This window comes from Hyperoodon ampullatus (genome assembly GCF_949752795.1).
Source record: "Hyperoodon ampullatus genome assembly, chromosome: 12".
In the NCBI taxonomy this organism is placed as follows: Eukaryota; Metazoa; Chordata; class Mammalia; order Artiodactyla; family Ziphiidae; genus Hyperoodon; species Hyperoodon ampullatus.
Genome location: NC_136925.1, coordinates 11,121,373 through 11,139,071, shown reverse-complemented (window position 1 = coordinate 11,139,071; position 17,699 = coordinate 11,121,373). Strand labels below are relative to the sequence as shown.

At 38.9% G+C, this 17,699-nt stretch overlaps 1 protein-coding gene across 1 annotated transcript in view; it reads left to right on the top strand.

The window, feature by feature from the left end:
- Window positions 1-17,699, top strand: part of FAM135A (family with sequence similarity 135 member A) — a gene marked incomplete at both ends in the record, with an annotated part of 97,639 nt that overhangs the window by 64,000 nt on the left and 15,940 nt on the right. The window contains 8 exons of the mRNA XM_079716073.1: window positions 3,591-3,664; window positions 5,004-5,158; window positions 5,379-7,740; window positions 9,229-9,395; window positions 10,511-10,602; window positions 11,110-11,207; window positions 13,606-13,757; window positions 15,359-15,469. Coding sequence (XP_079572199.1) covers window positions 3,591-3,664; window positions 5,004-5,158; window positions 5,379-7,740; window positions 9,229-9,395; window positions 10,511-10,602; window positions 11,110-11,207; window positions 13,606-13,757; window positions 15,359-15,469 — 3,211 coding nt within the window. The remainder of the gene's footprint in view (window positions 1-3,590; window positions 3,665-5,003; window positions 5,159-5,378; window positions 7,741-9,228; window positions 9,396-10,510; window positions 10,603-11,109; window positions 11,208-13,605; window positions 13,758-15,358; window positions 15,470-17,699) is intronic.

The window sequence follows — 17,699 nt, the reverse complement described above, 5'->3', positions numbered from 1 at the left end:
CATGTGTTCAGTGAACATTTGTGAGGTGCCTTCTTTCTTCAAGGCAACATAGATAATATATCACATATTTAGACTCTGCACTACAGATTAGAAACTAACCTGGATGAGGATGTATAAAATTATTGTAGTAAATATTATAATAATATGTGATTAATATATTAAATTATAATAAATATAGTTATATTAATAACTACTTATTAAAATTATTATAGTAAGCCTTGCTTAGCAATTTAAACAGCATATTAGGGTGAACATAGATAAAGGAACATTTAACTCTTTAAAGCACTATAAACACTCATTTTGAGCCCTTAAAACCTTTTTTTTTTTAATGTCCTAGTTAAATTTTGAATAGTTGATATTGCCAAATAAGTAGATTCTTTAAAATTAGGGTACATACTCAAAACGTGTCTTACAGATATATATATATATATATACCAAAGTATTAATATCTGTTACTCATATCCTGAGTTTGTAAATTTGACATTTTCTTCTATGCCTGCCTTTTGCCCAGAATTAAGCTGTGCTGCCATCAGGTGGCAGTGATGCCTTAGTTATGGCCTCACAGAGCTGTTGCCAGCCTTCTTCCTCATGGGTTGCCACTGCCTGGAAATCAGGGCAGGAGAAAGTTCAGACAGAGAACCTCATCTGGGAGCAGAGAGGAAAGGAAAGACTTTATGATAACAGGGAGTCCTAATGCAGAAGGGAAGGGATCAGTGGTTGGAGCACAATTCTTGACACTTTTCTCAAGTCCTTATTTGAATCCCATGTGTATCACAGCCCAGCTATGTTGTCTTACCTCACTTGTTAAATGAAGATATATCCACTTCATAGGGTTTTTACATGGTTCAAATCAAAGAATGAAACTAAAGTGCTTAGTACGGAGCCTGGTAGGGAGGATGCTGTCCAGAAATGGTGGTTCTTCTTGTAGGGATCAGGGATGGTGGGGAGGCAGGCCCAGCTGCAGCTGCAGGAATCCAGATGACTTCAGGCTGCATTTCTTTACAGCCCTCGGGGGAAATACCTCTAACAGACAGACAGACAGGCAGGCAGGCAGATAAGTTTTCCTCATGTCTCCCTTAGTGTTGGAGAGGAAGAAGCAGTCGTCAGCAGCATTTGAAGGTGAAGACAGTTGCGTCCTTCCCACAGACATTTCGTTGCCCCCTGTCGACTTGTCCCTCTGAAGACCCAGTCTCACCAACTCAGGGAGACAAGCTTAGGAAGTCAGAAACTCAACTGGCTATAACTTGATGACGAATAAAACGTTTCTCCAATTCACTGTACTTTTTTTTTTTTTTTTTTGGCTGCATTGGATCTTCATTGCTGCGCGCAGGCTTTTCTCTAGTTGCGGTGAGCAGGGGCTACTCCTCGTTGCGGTGCGTGGGCTTCTCCTTGTGGTGGCTTCTCTTGTTGCGGAGCATGGGCTCTAGGCACGCGGGCTTCAGTAGTTGTGGCACGTGGGCTCAGTAGTTGTGGCTCGCGGGCTCTAGAGCGCAGGCTCAGTAGTTGTGGTGCACGGGCTTAGTTGCTCCGCAGCATGTGGGATCTTCCTGGACCAGGGCTTTAACCTGTGTCCGCTGCATTGGCAGGCAGATTCTTAACCACTGCGCCACCAGGGAAGCCCTGAGAAGTGTACAAATTTGTTTAATATAAGTTTTATGTGACAAGGTAGCCTTCATAAGGAAATGAAGACCCAAAGAAACAGACCTGAGTATTTTATGATAGGCTTGATGAAGAGTTGACAGTTCATGAAGGAATATGATAGGTTAAGGAGTATGAAGTAATTGTAGTAAACCGAGGGAATTTATTAGCAAGCCTGTTTGTAGGCTTCTTCTTGGCATTCCTTTGTTTTGGGAGATAAGAATGGACATTCCATTCCTCTGGGTATAGTGAGGGCACCTCTCACATGAGGGTTTTATGACCTGTTTTAGGGGAGAAGGGTTGGTGAGGAGGTCAGGCTGACTTTCCTGCTCTTCCTTTTCTTAAATTTCTTCATCTTAAGATATTCAATATGCCAAGGTGCCATAATTTGGGGTAGCATGTCCAGAACCCCATCACCACCAGCCTCTCCTCTCTTTTTTAAAATACAAGGGGGAGCGTATAATACATAATTTTCTGCATTTGGCTTTTTAAAATATTTGACTCTTTTTTTGAATATATATTTTTTTTCCTTTGGCTGCATTGGGTCTTTGCCGCTGCCTGCAGGCTTTCTCTAGTGGTGGTGAGCAGGAGCTACTCTTTGTTGCAGTGAGCGGGCATCTCATTGCAGTGGCTTCTCTTATTGTGGAGCATGGGCTGTAGGCATGCAGGTTTCAGTAGTTGCAGCACGCTGGCTCAGTAGTTGGGGCACATGGGCCCTAGAGCGTGTGGGCTTCAGCAGTTGTGGCGCATGGGCTCAGTAGTTGCAGCACAAGGGCTCTAGGCCGTGTGGGCTTCAGTAGTTGTGGCACAGGCTTCAGTAGTTGTGGCTCGTGGGCTCCAGAGCGCAGGCTCAGTAGTTGTGGCACATGGGCTTAGTTGCTCCATGGCATGTGGGATCTTCCCAGACCAGGGCTCGAACCCGTGTCCCCTGCATTGCCAGGTGGATTCTTAACCACTGCACCACCAGGGAAGCCCCTCATTGTACATTTAAAACCAAAGACCCCTAAGTTGTATTTCCCTTTAGAAAAAAATTTTAGGTGTAATATAATTCCAAGATGTAATATCATTTCTCTCTCCTCCACGTACCCTTCAAACAAAATATCTTTTCCATCCCCTTACTGTTGCTTCAGTTGCTCCAGTAGCTGACAAAGCCTTTTCCTGCATAGTTAGAAATGAAACAGTCAGAATACAAATATGATGGAAGAAATATTCAACTAGATTTGACCAGTATTTACCAAGTACTTGCTTCTGTAACATACCAAGACATATTTTGGGGGGATAGCAAAGATCATCCAAAACACAGTTCCTACTCTAAAGAACATTACCCATTAGGAGGGGAGACAGTTCACATATACAATTATTTTAAGAAAAAATGTGGTGAATGCTACAGTGGTAATTGTAATAGCTTATATTTATAGACACTTTCCAGATTAAAAACTGCTATCAAATACATTATCTTGTTTATTCTTTGCAATAACCCCCTATGAAGAATAAGTATTAAGTGTAATTGAAAAAGAGTCATCGAGGCTCCAAGGTGAAATGCCGAAGGTCACACAGCCAGCGAGTCCACCATCAGCTCAGCTGGTGTGTACTGGGATGCCTGGCACACGGCACCGGGGAGTGCTAGCTTATCCCACCATTCTTCTGTGCGCTGGGTGCTGTTCTTGGTGTGGGGATGTAGTGGTAAATAAGACAGAATCCCCATCTTCAAGGAGGATGAATGGTGTATCCATAATGTAAAACGAAATTTCTTACCTACATTCTATTCTTTCTTTTAACTCTTGGAGTAAGTACCAAAATACAGCGCTTTGGCAGCCCTGAGGAGGGAGAGTAATTCTCACAGGGGTGGTTATGGAGGGCCTCGCAAAGGGGGTTTCTTTCCCTGCCACCCAGTTCCTGATTGACTTTTTAAATGTGCCATGTTATTCATACTCCCTTTTGGAATTTTCCAGGTGCGCAGATTTTCTGAGGCATTCTTTTGTTTTGAACATCCAAGAGAAGCTGCCATTGCATACCAGGAACTTCAGTGAGTAGCATAAGTCCAAAATTTAACTGGCTCTATTTCCTGTTACATAAGATATCATCTCAGAATTTATCAGTGACAGAATATACAATATTTACAATGAAAGAAATTAGGAGAATTTGAAGTTTAGAAAGCTCCTGTTTAGTCAAATTGCATTTAATCTTATGCATTACTTCACTAAAGACCCTGCCCTTACATAAAGAAGTGTACTGTGGTGTTACCCCTCCCCACACAGATCTACCCCACCCTTGGGAGTCCCACGCAGCCCTGGCTCCAGCCTTTCATTTGGCCATCTTGTTGTATTTTTATCTTCACAGGTCAGAATCTCTTACATTTATCATTATGTATTACATATTTTCACAGGTAGTCTGACTGGCACTTCCTGCTGTTATGTAAAAGATTTACAATTCAAATATCCTGAGTAGATGCCTTCCACTTTCCCTACTGAGTACATTTAGATCTGGTTTTCTTTGGCTTTAAAGAATATTTTGAGGACATAATGTTGAGTGAAAAAAGACATAAAAGAGTAAAGAATATATGACTCTGTTTATATGAAGTTCTGGAACACGTAAGACTAAGGTGAAGCAAGTCAGAAGAGTGGTTGTCTTGGTGTTGACTTGGGCTGGGAGTTTGCCTGGAAAGACATGAGAGTACTCTCTGGACAGGTGGAAAATGTTCTGTATCGCGTGTCCGTTTGTCAGAATCGTGCAGCCAAGATTTGTTTGTTTCAGTGCGTGTGAAGTATATGCCCCAACAGACAACTGTAAATAATCATAGGTTGTGTGGGTAGGCAGTGAGTGGAGGTACAGACAAAGCAAGAAAGGAAAACGTTTGTTGATGGGGCTTATGGTGCTGTTCTGTGTACTTTGATTTGTTTCAAATTTTCCGTAAGAAAGTTTTTTTAAAAAAACTGTTTTGCATTAGAAAGTTATATACCTTTTTAAAAATAGCTGTTAATTGTATTCATCAGTACGTGTTAACTTTTTTTTTCAACATTATCACCAAGTCGTTAGCAGGCATTTGAGCTTTTGGTCTTTCTCCTCTATGCTATTCTCAGCTAATTAGGATGTTCAGACATTAAGCACAGATGACTCACTTTGAAATAACATTTAAAAGTATAGAAGAGTGTAATAGAAATTAAATAATTTATCAGTAAACCATAATTTTATTAGTCAGTAATTTTTGTCAACAAACCATAATTTTCATCGTACCAGTTTTTATCTCTGACCAAGGAGCTCTTTCGTAAGGAGGTTGTCTTGAGGAGGGGTGGTCCTGGAGAGACAATGAGGTGAAATTGGTGTGATTGTCTAGATTGCAGTCTGACGTAAGACATGTTTTTCAGTGCTCAGAGTCACCTCCAGATGTGCACCGCTCTCAAAAACACTTCCTTCTGCAGCTCTCTCCCACCCCTGCCTATTGAGTGTAGTGAATTAGATGGAGATCTCAATTCATTACCTGTGATCTTTGAAGACAGGTATTTAGATGCAGTTACTGAAGGTAAGTGTAATCTAACTAAAATATGTAAGCTGTGTGTGTCATTTTCAGTATATTCTGTCTAATATACACAAATCCATTCCTTAATGTGGGGCTGTTTTCCCCCCTCCAGTTTTATTTATTTTTGAGGATATTAGAAAGTTATAGTCAGAGAAAGTAGTCTTAATCATATGAGTTCTTATACCTCGTTTTAAACCTGAATTTCTTTTTCTTTGGATAAAAGACTTAGATGCACCCTGGATGGGAATTCAGAGTCTTCAGAGATCAGAGTCCAGTAGAATGGATAAATGTGAGACTGAAGAAAGCTCTCTAGCTGGACTTTCCAGCCCAGAGTTGAAAGTCAGACCTGCTGGGGCCTCCAGTTTTTGGTCTACAGAAGGTGAAAAGCAGCTAACAAAGTCTCTAAAAGGAAAGAATGAAGAATCAAATAAATCCAAGGTTAAGGTTACTAAGCTCATGAAAACAATGAAACCTGAAAACACAAAAAAATTAATAAAACAGAACTCTAAGGATTCTGTGATTTTGGTAGGCTACAAATGTTTGAAAAGTACAGCATCAAATGATCTCTTTAAAAGCTTTGAAGGCAATCCTTCACATAGTCAGAAGGAAGGTCTGGACACCACAATATGTGGATATAATTTTGACCTAAAGACCTACATCAGACAGACAAGTCAAAAGGAAGCTAGCTATTTGCCAGCTAATACAGAGAGAACTGAACAAAAGTCTCCAGATATTGAAAATATGCAACCAGACCTGTTTGATCCTTTGAACTCTGGCAGCCTAAATCTTTGTGCAAATTTGTCCATTTCAGGTAAACTTGATATCTCCCAGGACGATAGTGAAATTGCACAAGTGGAACACAGTGTGGCATCCAGAAGTTCATCAGATGATTGCCACGATCATCAAACTGCCCCCACTTCGGGAGTTAGGACAATTGAAGTAAAGCCCTCTAATAAAGACCCTTTCAGTGGAGAGAAAATAACTGTTAAAATAGGACCTTGGACAGAGCTTCGACAAGATGAAATATTTGTGGATAGTTTACAGCTACCCAACTTTGAGTCCTTAGAACCTAACGGTAAATCTAAATCTATAGAACTAACACTTGAAAAGGAAGCTTTGCAGGAAGCAAAGTGTCGTTCTGTTGGAGAATCACTAGCTAAGCTAAGAAGTAATCAACCTGCTTCTTCTACAAGAGAATATCATGTTGTAGTGAGTGGAGACTCAATTCAGTTACCAGATGTTAGGGCCACGTGCGCCTCGTCTCGGTTCTCAGATTCAGGTGTGGAAAGTGAACCAAGCTCTGTTGCAACACATCCAAACCCTGACCTAGTCTTTGAAACTGCACAAGGGCAAGGTCTTTACATTAACGAAAGGTTATTTCCTCAGCTTTTGATGAAGCCGGATCATAATGTAAAGTTTTCAGTAGGCAGCCACTGTACTGAGAGCACAAGTGCTTTCAGTGAGATCCAGTCATCCTTAGCGTCCATAAACTCTCTGCCTTCTGACGATGAGCTGTCACCTGATGAAAATCCTAAGAAATTGGTTGTACCTGAATGCCACCTAAGCGATAGCAGAACCATGTTGAATCTAGGAACAATTGACGTGCCAAAATGTGACGATAGGAAAAAGTCAAGTATTATCTTGCAACAGCAGAGTGTCGTGTTTTCAGGGCATTTGGACAATGAAATGATAGCAATACATTCCTTAAATTCAAGCACTAAAGACCCTTTACAATTTGTTTTTTCAGATGAAGGTACTTCCAGTGATGTGAAAAGTAGTTGCAGCTCCAAACCTAACGTGGACACTGTGTGTAAAGACTCCCAGAGCCCTGATAAATCTAGTGACCCTGCAGGGACCGCAGTTCCGTTAAGTTCAGGACTGGTTTGTTCAGGCACCCCTTGTGTCGTTTCAGGTTCCATTTCTACCAGGACAAACGTCAGTGAAGATAGAACTGTGAAAAGAAAAAATAGCGATGTGTTAAATCTCAAACAAATGTATTCAGAAGCCCCTACAGTTAAAGATGAAACGCACCTGGGTACAGGTGACCCTTTTTCAACCAGTCCTGATATGGTAAAGCAAGGGCTTGTGGAAAATTATTTTGGCTGTCAAAGCAGTACAGATACTTCTGACACGTGCACTATTAGCTACAGCAATTCAGTTAGCCCTCAGAAGGAAGCTTCTGAAAAAGAAATTAGTAATCTTCAGCAGGACCAGGGTAAAGATGAGGAGGAAGAAGAGCAGGACCAACAAATGGTTCAAAATGGGTATTACGAAGAGACGGATGACCCCGCTTCGGCTGGGGCAGTACGTGCTCACTGCACAGACCGAGGTGCCCTAGAAGAAGAAAGATTTATCAGATCCGAAAAGATTAGCACTGACTATCTGAGGGATGGTATAACTATGCCTACTGTCTGTACTTCCGGCTGTCTGTCCTTCCCATCTGCACCACGAGAGTCTCCTTGTAGTGTTAAGTATTCTTCTAAGAGTAAATGTGATGCCATTACAAAGCAGCCAAGCAGCGCTTCTTACAACTTCACCTCATCACTGTCCTGGTATGAAAATTCACCAAAACCTCAAATACAAGCGTAAGTAATGGAGCACGATAGCACGTGCTACTAAAGAGAGAGAGAACATATATGTATATTTCTCCGGTAACATACATATTTCACGTTCTCTGGTTTCTGTAATACAGAACATGTTTCTTCGATTAGCTGTCTGAAATGGAGGAGTGAACTCAGTATACTCTTTGACAGACAGACCTGCAGTTCCCTGTATGACTGTTCTGTTCTGTAGGCTTGACTTGCCAGATACAGATTTTCCATTGGTAGCTTTATGGTAGAAGTATGGAATAATTGAGGTTAAAACCCTTTTTTTCCCATCAATACCTCATCTATCCCCTGGTTAACTCCCAGACAAAAGTTAGGTTTTATATCTAGCAAATAAGGACAATATTAGATAATTGCTAGAAACTTCCTAAAGCCTACCAGACTTAGATTGCCTCAGCTAAGTCAGTGTTTCCAGAATTGGGATTTAATGGACCAGTAAAAAAAAATCCAGAAAATTTTGAGCATGACATAGGTTTACTAGCATGGCACTGGTTTTCTACTACCTTATTCCAGATGGAATTATAATCCCTGGAATAAAATGTCTGGGCATATCTACTGTAGGTTTTTTAAGCTCCCAGATCATTCTGATGTATACACACAAGTAAGACCCATGGTGCCTACACCTAGTGAGCCTAGCAAGGCGAGAACAGCCCATTGAAGACTTGTAATGTGCTGGGAAGCTGAAGGTTGCACCACCTCCTGGGTACCTCAGACTCTTCTGAGTCATTAGTTAAAGCAGTGGTCTGTATTCTTCACCCAGGGTGTCCCACTCAGTTTAGTGTTCATCAGCTTCTTGGAGTTTTATCAGTCCAAATGATCTAATGTTACGATAGTTAATAATTTTTGATGTTCTCAGTCCCCAAGTTGATTAGATATTCTATCAGTAAATGAGTGTATGCCACCAATTTTATTTAATCACATCCCCCTCTTAGTTCTGTTCCTTCTTATTGGTATTTTTAGAGAAAAATACAAATAACCTCATCTACTAAATACTATACCTGCCATTCTCACTGCTACACTGTGTAGAATATCTCCTTCTTTTCCTTTTATATAAGATTAAAAAGGAGCAAAAAGGGTAAGATTTGATCACAGGATCAGCATCAGACTGTCCTCCGTGCAGTACTTCTCCCGTCTTTTCTATGCATACAGTATAAAATTCAGTAGAAAGCATAACTCCATTCCCAGTGTTTTCTTAGTGGATTTCAAGTTTAAAAGAATATTTTTAAGTGATGTCAGGCTTTAAATACTCATTGTATTTTGTCACAATATGTACTAAAAAATAGTAAAAAAAAGTACTCTCTGATTTCTAAATCATTTAGGTGAACCCACATATTTTCATTATTTTAAAATCAAATATTTCTGGGTTTCCTCTTCTGCAGTTCTCTAAATGCAGCATATTATCTTTTGGGTTCTAAAAACTGAGTATAATACTTAGTAACGAGTGTTTTTTACACTATTTTGCTTCAGCTTCGTTCAGGCAAAAGAAGAATTGAAGCACCTTAAGCTCCCTGGGTTCATGTACAGCGATGTTCCTCTTCTGGCATCCTCAGTACCCTATTTTTGTGTGGAAGAGGAGGAGGAGGGCCATTCCGAAGACGGAGTCCATCTCGTTGTCTGTGTGCACGGCCTGGACGGTATGTAACGTCTGTGTGTGTAACCCGTAGCAACTCAATCTTTTCTTTTCCTAGTAGATCTCATTTAGTTTTATTTAATCTTTGACCTGAAAAAAGATTTCTAAATTGCTGATATTAATTAAATCTTAAATACTCTCTAAAACAGAGATGTGCTTAATTTTGCTGAGTATAATATTAGATTTCTTTGTAAAGTAAATTTTCCATGGAATTGACATCCACATGCCAACATTTTATTTATTTTAACTTCGGATTTTTCTGTCTTCTCTGTTTTTATTCTTTTTGTCAGCTGTCACCTCGTGGCAATCATTTTGTCTCCCTTTGATCATCTTTCTGCTTCCCTTTTAGCTTGCTGCTTTAACCTTATGGACAAGAAAAATCAATACCTAAGAATTAAAGATTCACTGATTAATCAGGGTATAACTTAAATTCCTAATACCTTGTTTTACTGCTGTGGTTTTGTGACAGCTGTTTTGGTTACTCAACAGCCTATTTTTCTTGGTTAGGAACTATGTTAGAAGACACCAAATATCTCTGGACTAGCGGAGTATTACTGTGTTATAAGGTGATTCTGTAGCAACAAATTGACAAAAGATTTTATGGATTATAAAAATGCTAAACACAGGTCTGAGCTAGTAAATTCTTATGAAGTTGGATATTTTTCTTTAAGAAAAACAAAACCATGACTCTTAAGAAATATCTCTAACACTAACCTCTTTCCCCCAACTCATAAAATTTTCAAAGGATTATCCTCCAAGAAAGGCTTCTTGGCCCAGTAGAATCTCTGGTAAATTCCTCTTTGAAATCGTCAAGAAACACACTATCCCATGTTATAGGGAGGGAGACAGACACACTGCTTGGCGGGGGGTGGGGGCGGTGGCGAGAGCATCAATGCAACCAGACCTCTGAAGAGACAGGCTGTTGGAGGCCATTGCCAGCTGATGGAAATCCGCTGTGAAATAGACACTGAGGATTCTGGTTCCCAGGGCCTTGTCACTTCACAGCTGGCACAGGCCTACGCTTGTCCCCAAGAAGTGTAACAGAGTATGAGGGTGCGCATTGTACCTTTTGCTTTATCTCGTCCCTTAGGTATAACTTTCATTTTCTTCATTTTCTAGGTAACAGTGCAGATCTCCGGTTAGTAAAAACTTACATTGAACTTGGACTGCCTGGGGAAAGAATTGATTTCCTTATGTCTGAGAGAAATCAGGTATAGATAGCTGTGTTTTCAGTGGAAGCACACATTTTTCTACCAGTTTCTACCTAAATATTTGCTGACTACAAAATGCCTGTAGTAGTAGAAATAATTTTTCTGATTTCTATGAAGTGTAACAATTCATGCGTAGCCTAAGGAAGTAGAAGTGATTTACAGTTTGATTTATGAGCTATTTACATGTGCAAAATTCCTAGGATTTCACATTCTGTGCAAATATTTTAATTAAACCATTATAAATAACCTTAATAACCTTATGTTCAGTGTTGATAGTGGACTAAACAATTATCTAATGAAGTATTAAGAACAGTGAGCCTTTTTTTCCCCTAGAAATTCACTACTTGTTCATTTTAATATAATGAATAGTACATTCACTAACTTCTTTAAAAACCACTGGTCTTTAACCATATTTTCAATACCTAAATTAAAAATAATGTTTATATTCAGTGTTTTATGTAATTACACATATTCAGTATATAACGTATCTATTTTGCTTTTGTTTAGAATGATACTTTCGCTGATTTTGATAGCATGACTGATCGCCTTCTGGACGAGATAATACAGTATATTCAGATATATAGTCTAACAGTCTCAAAAATAAGGTAACTTCTATAATATTACATAAATTGTTTTTATATCTTTATGAATTCTAGAAAAATCACACAGAATTTCTGGTAATTTTGTTGTCCTATTCTGAAATATAGGATACCGCAACTCTAATTTAAAGAGAATAAAAATAAAAAGATTTTAGGGAAAGACCACATATTATATAATTCTGTTTATATGAATTGTCCAGAATTGGCAAAATTATAGAGATAGAGGTAGATCAGTGACTGCTTAGGTCTGGGGGAGAGGGGAGATGGTGTGGGGAGGGGCAGTGATAGCTAAAGAATATAAGGTTGGGCTTCCCTGGTGGTGCAGTAGTTAAGCATCTGCCTGCCGATGCAGTGGACACGGGTTCGAGCCCTGGTCCAGGAAGGTCCCACATGCTGCGGAGCAACTAAGCCTGTGCACCACAACTACTGAGCCTGCTCTCTAGAGCCCACGAGCCGCAACTACTGAAGCCTGCATTCCTAGAGCCCATGCTCTGCAACAAGAGAAGCCACCGCAATGAGAAGCCCGCGCACCACAACAAAGAGTAGCCCCTGCTCACCACAACTAGAGAAAGCCTGCGTGCAGCAACGAAGACCCAACGCGGCCAAAAATAAATAAATAAATAAAATTACTTTAAAAGAATGTAGGGTTTCTTTTTAAGGTGGTGAAATATTCTAAAATTTCTTGTAGTGATGGCTGCACTACTCCGTAAATACACTAGAAAGCGTTGAATTGTACACCTTAAACGGCTGAATTGTATGGTATGTGAATGATATCTCAGTAAAGCTGTTACCAAAAAGAAAGGTTATAGGGAAATGGATATATATAAAAAAATGAAACTGTAAAATACTTTCAACGTGTCATGACGATACTTGGAGAGTCAGCTTTCCACAAGCAGGAGATGATCAAATCAATATGTCTTATTATTTAATCACAGATGTTGTGAATAGACATGGGGGAGAGAAAAGCATTTGTTTCTTCTAGTCCAGTAAGAATTAAAGAAAAAGTCAAAACTAATCTTCCTGCCTCAAAAAGAGTAGAGTAAACTGATGAGTTTCACATCCCAGCTGGGTTAGAGGAGGAAGCTGGCTCCTTATACTCTAGGCTTTTGTAGAGTTTGCTTCCTCTTCGAAGTACAGAGTAGGGACAAAGAACAGAGAGAGCAGGTTTTTATTTGAAGTCACTGTTTAAAAACAGATTTCTGTTAAAATGTGGTGGGAGATGCAAGTATGTGGAGGGTGGAGAGAGATTGTTTTCTTGTTCTAGTCATTCTCTTCATTTATGGATTTTTCATCTGTTTACTAAATTTTCTATAGTCATCTTGTATTCCTTTTATTAATTTGTTATTTTATGATGAGAAAATAAGTCTGTTGTTTCAGTTCTTTTATTCATCCACCAAAGTATGCCCTCTTCTAGATTAGATGGTCAGTTATAATCAACCATTATCCAAAAGCTTGATTTGGTTGATTGAGGACTGTTCGTTATCAGACTTTAGTGTACAGCTTCAGGAAGTTTGCAGCTTCTCACACTAGTTATATCTGTAAGCTAGTTATGTCTGTAAACTAGTTATATCTGTAAACCACTTTTAAGGCAGCTTTCAGGCTTTCTTCTTTCACTGTTAATTGTCCCGAGGGATTCATATATTGTCTATTGTAAAATAATGGTAGGCAAAAAGGCTCTTTTGATTTAAACTATTCCTTAATAAAGGTGAAATGCTTTATAAGTATTAGTTATTCTTTTGGTATAATTTTAGACTTACAGTCAGAAAATGCACATTTTTTTTCCTGTGGCTTGAAGGTACTTAGTCAGAGAACTCCCCACCTTGGAGTGTGGACCAGAGAATAAGAGAAATGGGGATATAATGTCTCCTAAATCATACTTATATGTATAATTTCATTATTTTGTTTTAAATCATGACTTAACAGGTAAATAATTGGTGTGTGTACCTAAAGATGCAAATTTATCATCTAGTCAATATATTAGCACTTTTAAAATGTATTTCTTTCTAAGCAATTACGAACTAGGAGTAAAAATCTTCTGATAAGTAGTATCCTATTTCTGTAGAGTAAGTATATAAACTCTATAATAATAGGAATTTTCTGATAAGTAGTATCCTATTTCTATAAAGTAAGTATATAAGCTCTATAATAATAGGAATTTTCTGATAAGTAGTATCCTATTTCTGTAGAGTAAGTATATAAACTCTATAATAATAGGAATTTTCTGCTACATTCTCACATTTTTTTGCTTCAAAATATAAGTTATGTCATTTCAGAGTATCAAACCATAGTTTTAAAACAGAACATTTTAAATGCTTAGTATTTCACATCTATGTATAGTGATAGCAGCTTTTTTTTTTTTTTAAACTAACACTATGGGAGAAATGCCATTTTGTTTCTCTTATAGCTTTATTGGACATTCGTTGGGCAATTTAATAATCCGTTCAGTGCTTACAAGGCCACGGTTTAAATATTACCTTGACAAACTTCATACCTTTCTATCACTCTCTGGACCTCACCTTGGTACGCTCTACAACAGCAGTGCTCTTGTTAATACAGGTAAGAAGTTTTATTGTCCAGTACAAAAATTATGGCACGGAGAGAATATTTAAATACAAATTTAATATTTTCTGGTGTTTATTTTAGAGCAAATTTGTCATGTACTTGGAATTTCATGAAACAAAAGATGTATCTATTTTTCTATTTTGTCATGCACATGAAATAAGCTGACAAAACTCATTTCAGAAAATGATGTCATATTGAGATATTTGTCAAATCACAAGAGCATTTTTTCCCTTTTTATCATTAAACTGTTTAAATATTTTCAGTAAATGTTTGTCTTATAAACAGGCTATTTTGTTGTTCCATTAGTTGAGCAGATAACAAATATCTATGCTTAATACATTTTAAAGTTATAAAATATTTTATGTAGAACATTAACTCTGATTTTGGTTTGATAGTGATAAAGGGATATTATGAGAAAATAAATTCTAAACTTTTAAAAGAAATTAAAGTAAAAATTAAGACCCCAATTTTGAATAGAATAAATATGCTCATTAAGAAGGATCTGATACTTGATTTGCCCTTTATTTGGCTTTGTTTTTCCCTTAGAATTTTAAAATGGCTTTTATAGTTTAGTCAGTTGATTCCCATTGTAAGAATTAGATTTCTTTCTGACTTTTTTTCATTGAGCCTTGAAACTCTTATTTCCATTTTCTCTTCTACTTCTTTCATTGACAAGTAAACCATACCATTTTCCTTTGTATCCCATTTCAAATGGTGGTATTCAAAATCTAGCTAGTTGTAGATTTTTACAGTTTCAAAAAGAAGGCATGAGAAAAATGAAATCCATAAATAGTACAAAATAGAACCCAGTATGAGTCGGATGCAGTACTTTGAATTTCTTTCTTTTGAATTTCTTTCTTCACTAAACTTTTCCCCAGATAGACTTTCAATTGGCAGCTTTAATCAGTTAAAGGGTTTTCTCCCTCTTTTCCTCCCCTGTTCACCTCAATAATAGAATCAACAAAAGTAGAAATGAATAGTCTACTATCTTGAAAACCAGCTCCAGAGTGATTGAGGTTTCACTTAAGGCAAAGATGCACTTAAATACGGGTAACTGGTAATATAAAGAAATGCAATTAAATATGACACTTAAATTATATTCAGCTGTTACTAGAAAACGTTATCCAGTTGCTCATCCTTAGAGGTGGTCCTTATCCAGTTAGTCTCCCGCGACTGACCTGTGATTGTCTGTAAAGGCTCCGTGCTCAGGCATGTGGATCTGCTACTGTGTTTAAAGTTTACTCCCCCTCTGCTTCATTATAATTGGAACAGGTATATCTAAAGGTGTAATTTTCCCAAATGTGTTCTTCATAGACCATTACCTATTTCATTACCTAATGAGGTAGAAATAAATAACAAGCCCTCTGTCACCACCGTTAACCCATCATTAACCTCTGTGTGTCTGTATGTTTATATTTGTTATCAGAAAATGGAAATATTTTGCAAATATATTTTTTATTCGCCAACAAAATGCTAATTTGGGAGGTATATTTTGAAGTGAAATATATATATTAAAATGAATAACATTGGCATATGGTACTGTGTATTTCCGGTTTATAACTCTCACATATCACATACCATTTATAACTCTCTAGGTCTGTGGTTTATGCAGAAATGGAAAAAATCAGGTTCTCTTTTGCAACTGACATGCCGAGATCATTCAGACCCTCGCCAGACTTTCTTATACAAGCTTAGTAATAAAGCCGGTAAGTATATATAAACAGTTTTGAAAACACTCACTTGAAAACCTTTTTAAAAATAAACCTTTAACAAATCAATTATCAGCATGTCTTTCTGGTGATTAAAAAACTATCAGTCAGTTGTTATTTCTTAATAGTGAAATAGACTCACAATTAAAACTAAGCAATTGATAGCATGGTTTAATTTTTTTTTTTACATGATTGTATTTATTTTTTGTGAGCTGCACAGCTACTTTGAAGTTATCCTAAAATTTTTGGCCTATATAATTCATACCAGCTATAAGTTAAGTTTTTGAACTAGGCCTCTGCATGTCCTAGCCCTCCTGTCCTTCTAGCTGCCCCCAACCCCAGTCCTCAGCCTTTGTTTTAAACTGCCACATTTTTTTTTACTTTCCTATTATAAGCATTTCTGGAAAATGTCAGAAACGAAACCATTAATAGTTATTCCTTCTTCAGATTCTCACCACTGGATGGATCTTGTTACTCATCTCTCATTAACCAGTTATTAAGTATATTCCCCATCTTGCATGTGTATTCTAAGCTTTTACTCCCGGAAGTCCCCAGCTGGTCCTTGGCCATTCATTCTCACGCTCTGTAAGTGACCTCGCCTGTGACCTTTCCTCTCTCCTGGACTCATCCTCGCACTCACAGATTCCCGGCACATTCTTTCCACTGTGTCCTTTGAGGTCTCCGCTTGAGGAGAAGAGACTGCCCTCATCTGTACGTTCCTCAAAGAATGTGATCGCCACTTCCTGCTGAAAATGGAGCCATAACTGAAAGCCGGCTATTCCCCAGCCCGCCCCCGCCTGCCCACTCCCCCGGCTGTGGAGCAGAGGGTGGCACACTTTTTTGCTAAAGGGCTGGACAGTAAACATTTTGGCTTGTGGGCCGTAGGATCTCAGTTGTAAACCACTCAACATACCACTGGAGCCCAAAAACAGCTATAGACAACACATGAGCTACTGAGTGTGGCTGCATTTCAAAAAAACTTTATTTACCAAAAAAAAAAGGCAGCAGTCCAGACAACACAGGCCTGCCATAGAAGCAGCTGGATTTCTTGATTTCTCGGTTACTGAGGCCCACCTAGAGCGGGAGCCTGTCCTCTTGCTTTCCATCCCTCCCAGTCGTGACTCCTCCACTGCCACGTGAAACTGCTTCCTTTGAGCCTCAGCCTTCTCGTCGTCTTCAGTATAGTGCTCTCCTGGGCCCTCCTTGCATCTTCAGTGAGAACTTTGAAAAGAGTTCATTGACAAATATTTATTACACAGTTATGCTTAGGAAAAGATACATTTCCTTTTTTAATTGTACGATTTTCTTTTTTTTTTAATTTATTTTATTTATTTTACTTTTGGCTGCATTGGATCTTCGTTGCCACTTGCAGGCTTTCTCTAGTTGTGCGAGCAGGGGCTACTCTTTGTTGCAGTGCATGGGCTTCTCATTGCAGTGGCTTCTCTTGTTGTGGAGCACAGGCTCTAGGCGCACGGGCTTCAGTAGTTGGGGCACGTGGGCTCAGTCGTTGTGGCTCGCGGGCTCTAGAGCGCAGGCTCAGTAGTTGCAGCTCACGGGCTTAGTTGCTCTGCGGCATGTGGGATCTTCCCAGACCAGGGCTCAAACCCATGTACCCTGCAGTGGTAGGCGGATTCTTAACCACTGCGCCACCAGGGAAGCCCGGAAAAGATATTTTTCTTGAACCTTAATATACTTAATCCTGGCATCATTTTTGGTAATTTGATCAGCCGACCCTTTAGATGATTCACCAAGCATTACAGAGCCTTTCTCAACTCTGGTAACCTTCTGTTCCACTCCACTGTGAACCCTTACCCATGGCTACACTCCACCCAGAAATTTTAACCAGTATTCCACTCTGTCACTGTAATAGCCTGTCCTTTCTCTCTCACTTCCTCATTCTTGCCTGCTTTCTAGATTCAGTTAAGATCCCTACTCTATCTTCTTCAGATGACCCTGTGCCTCAGGGTTTCATCCCCTTCCTGACCTGTCTCAGACCCTGTGAATTATCACTTGCATCATTCATACACTGTCACCCTTTGCTTTCTATCATAGCCAACTAGCAAACCTGTACTACCGCTTCTTCACCTAGCCTGTTGAGCTCTGCCACAAAGGACACGCAGACGTGCACATCACTACTGCTGTAGATCTGTGGCTTCCCTGTCTGGTTATCTCTTAGTAGCTTTCTACTCATTCCCTTCAAAGTTTCTCACCTCTTTTCCTCAGACTT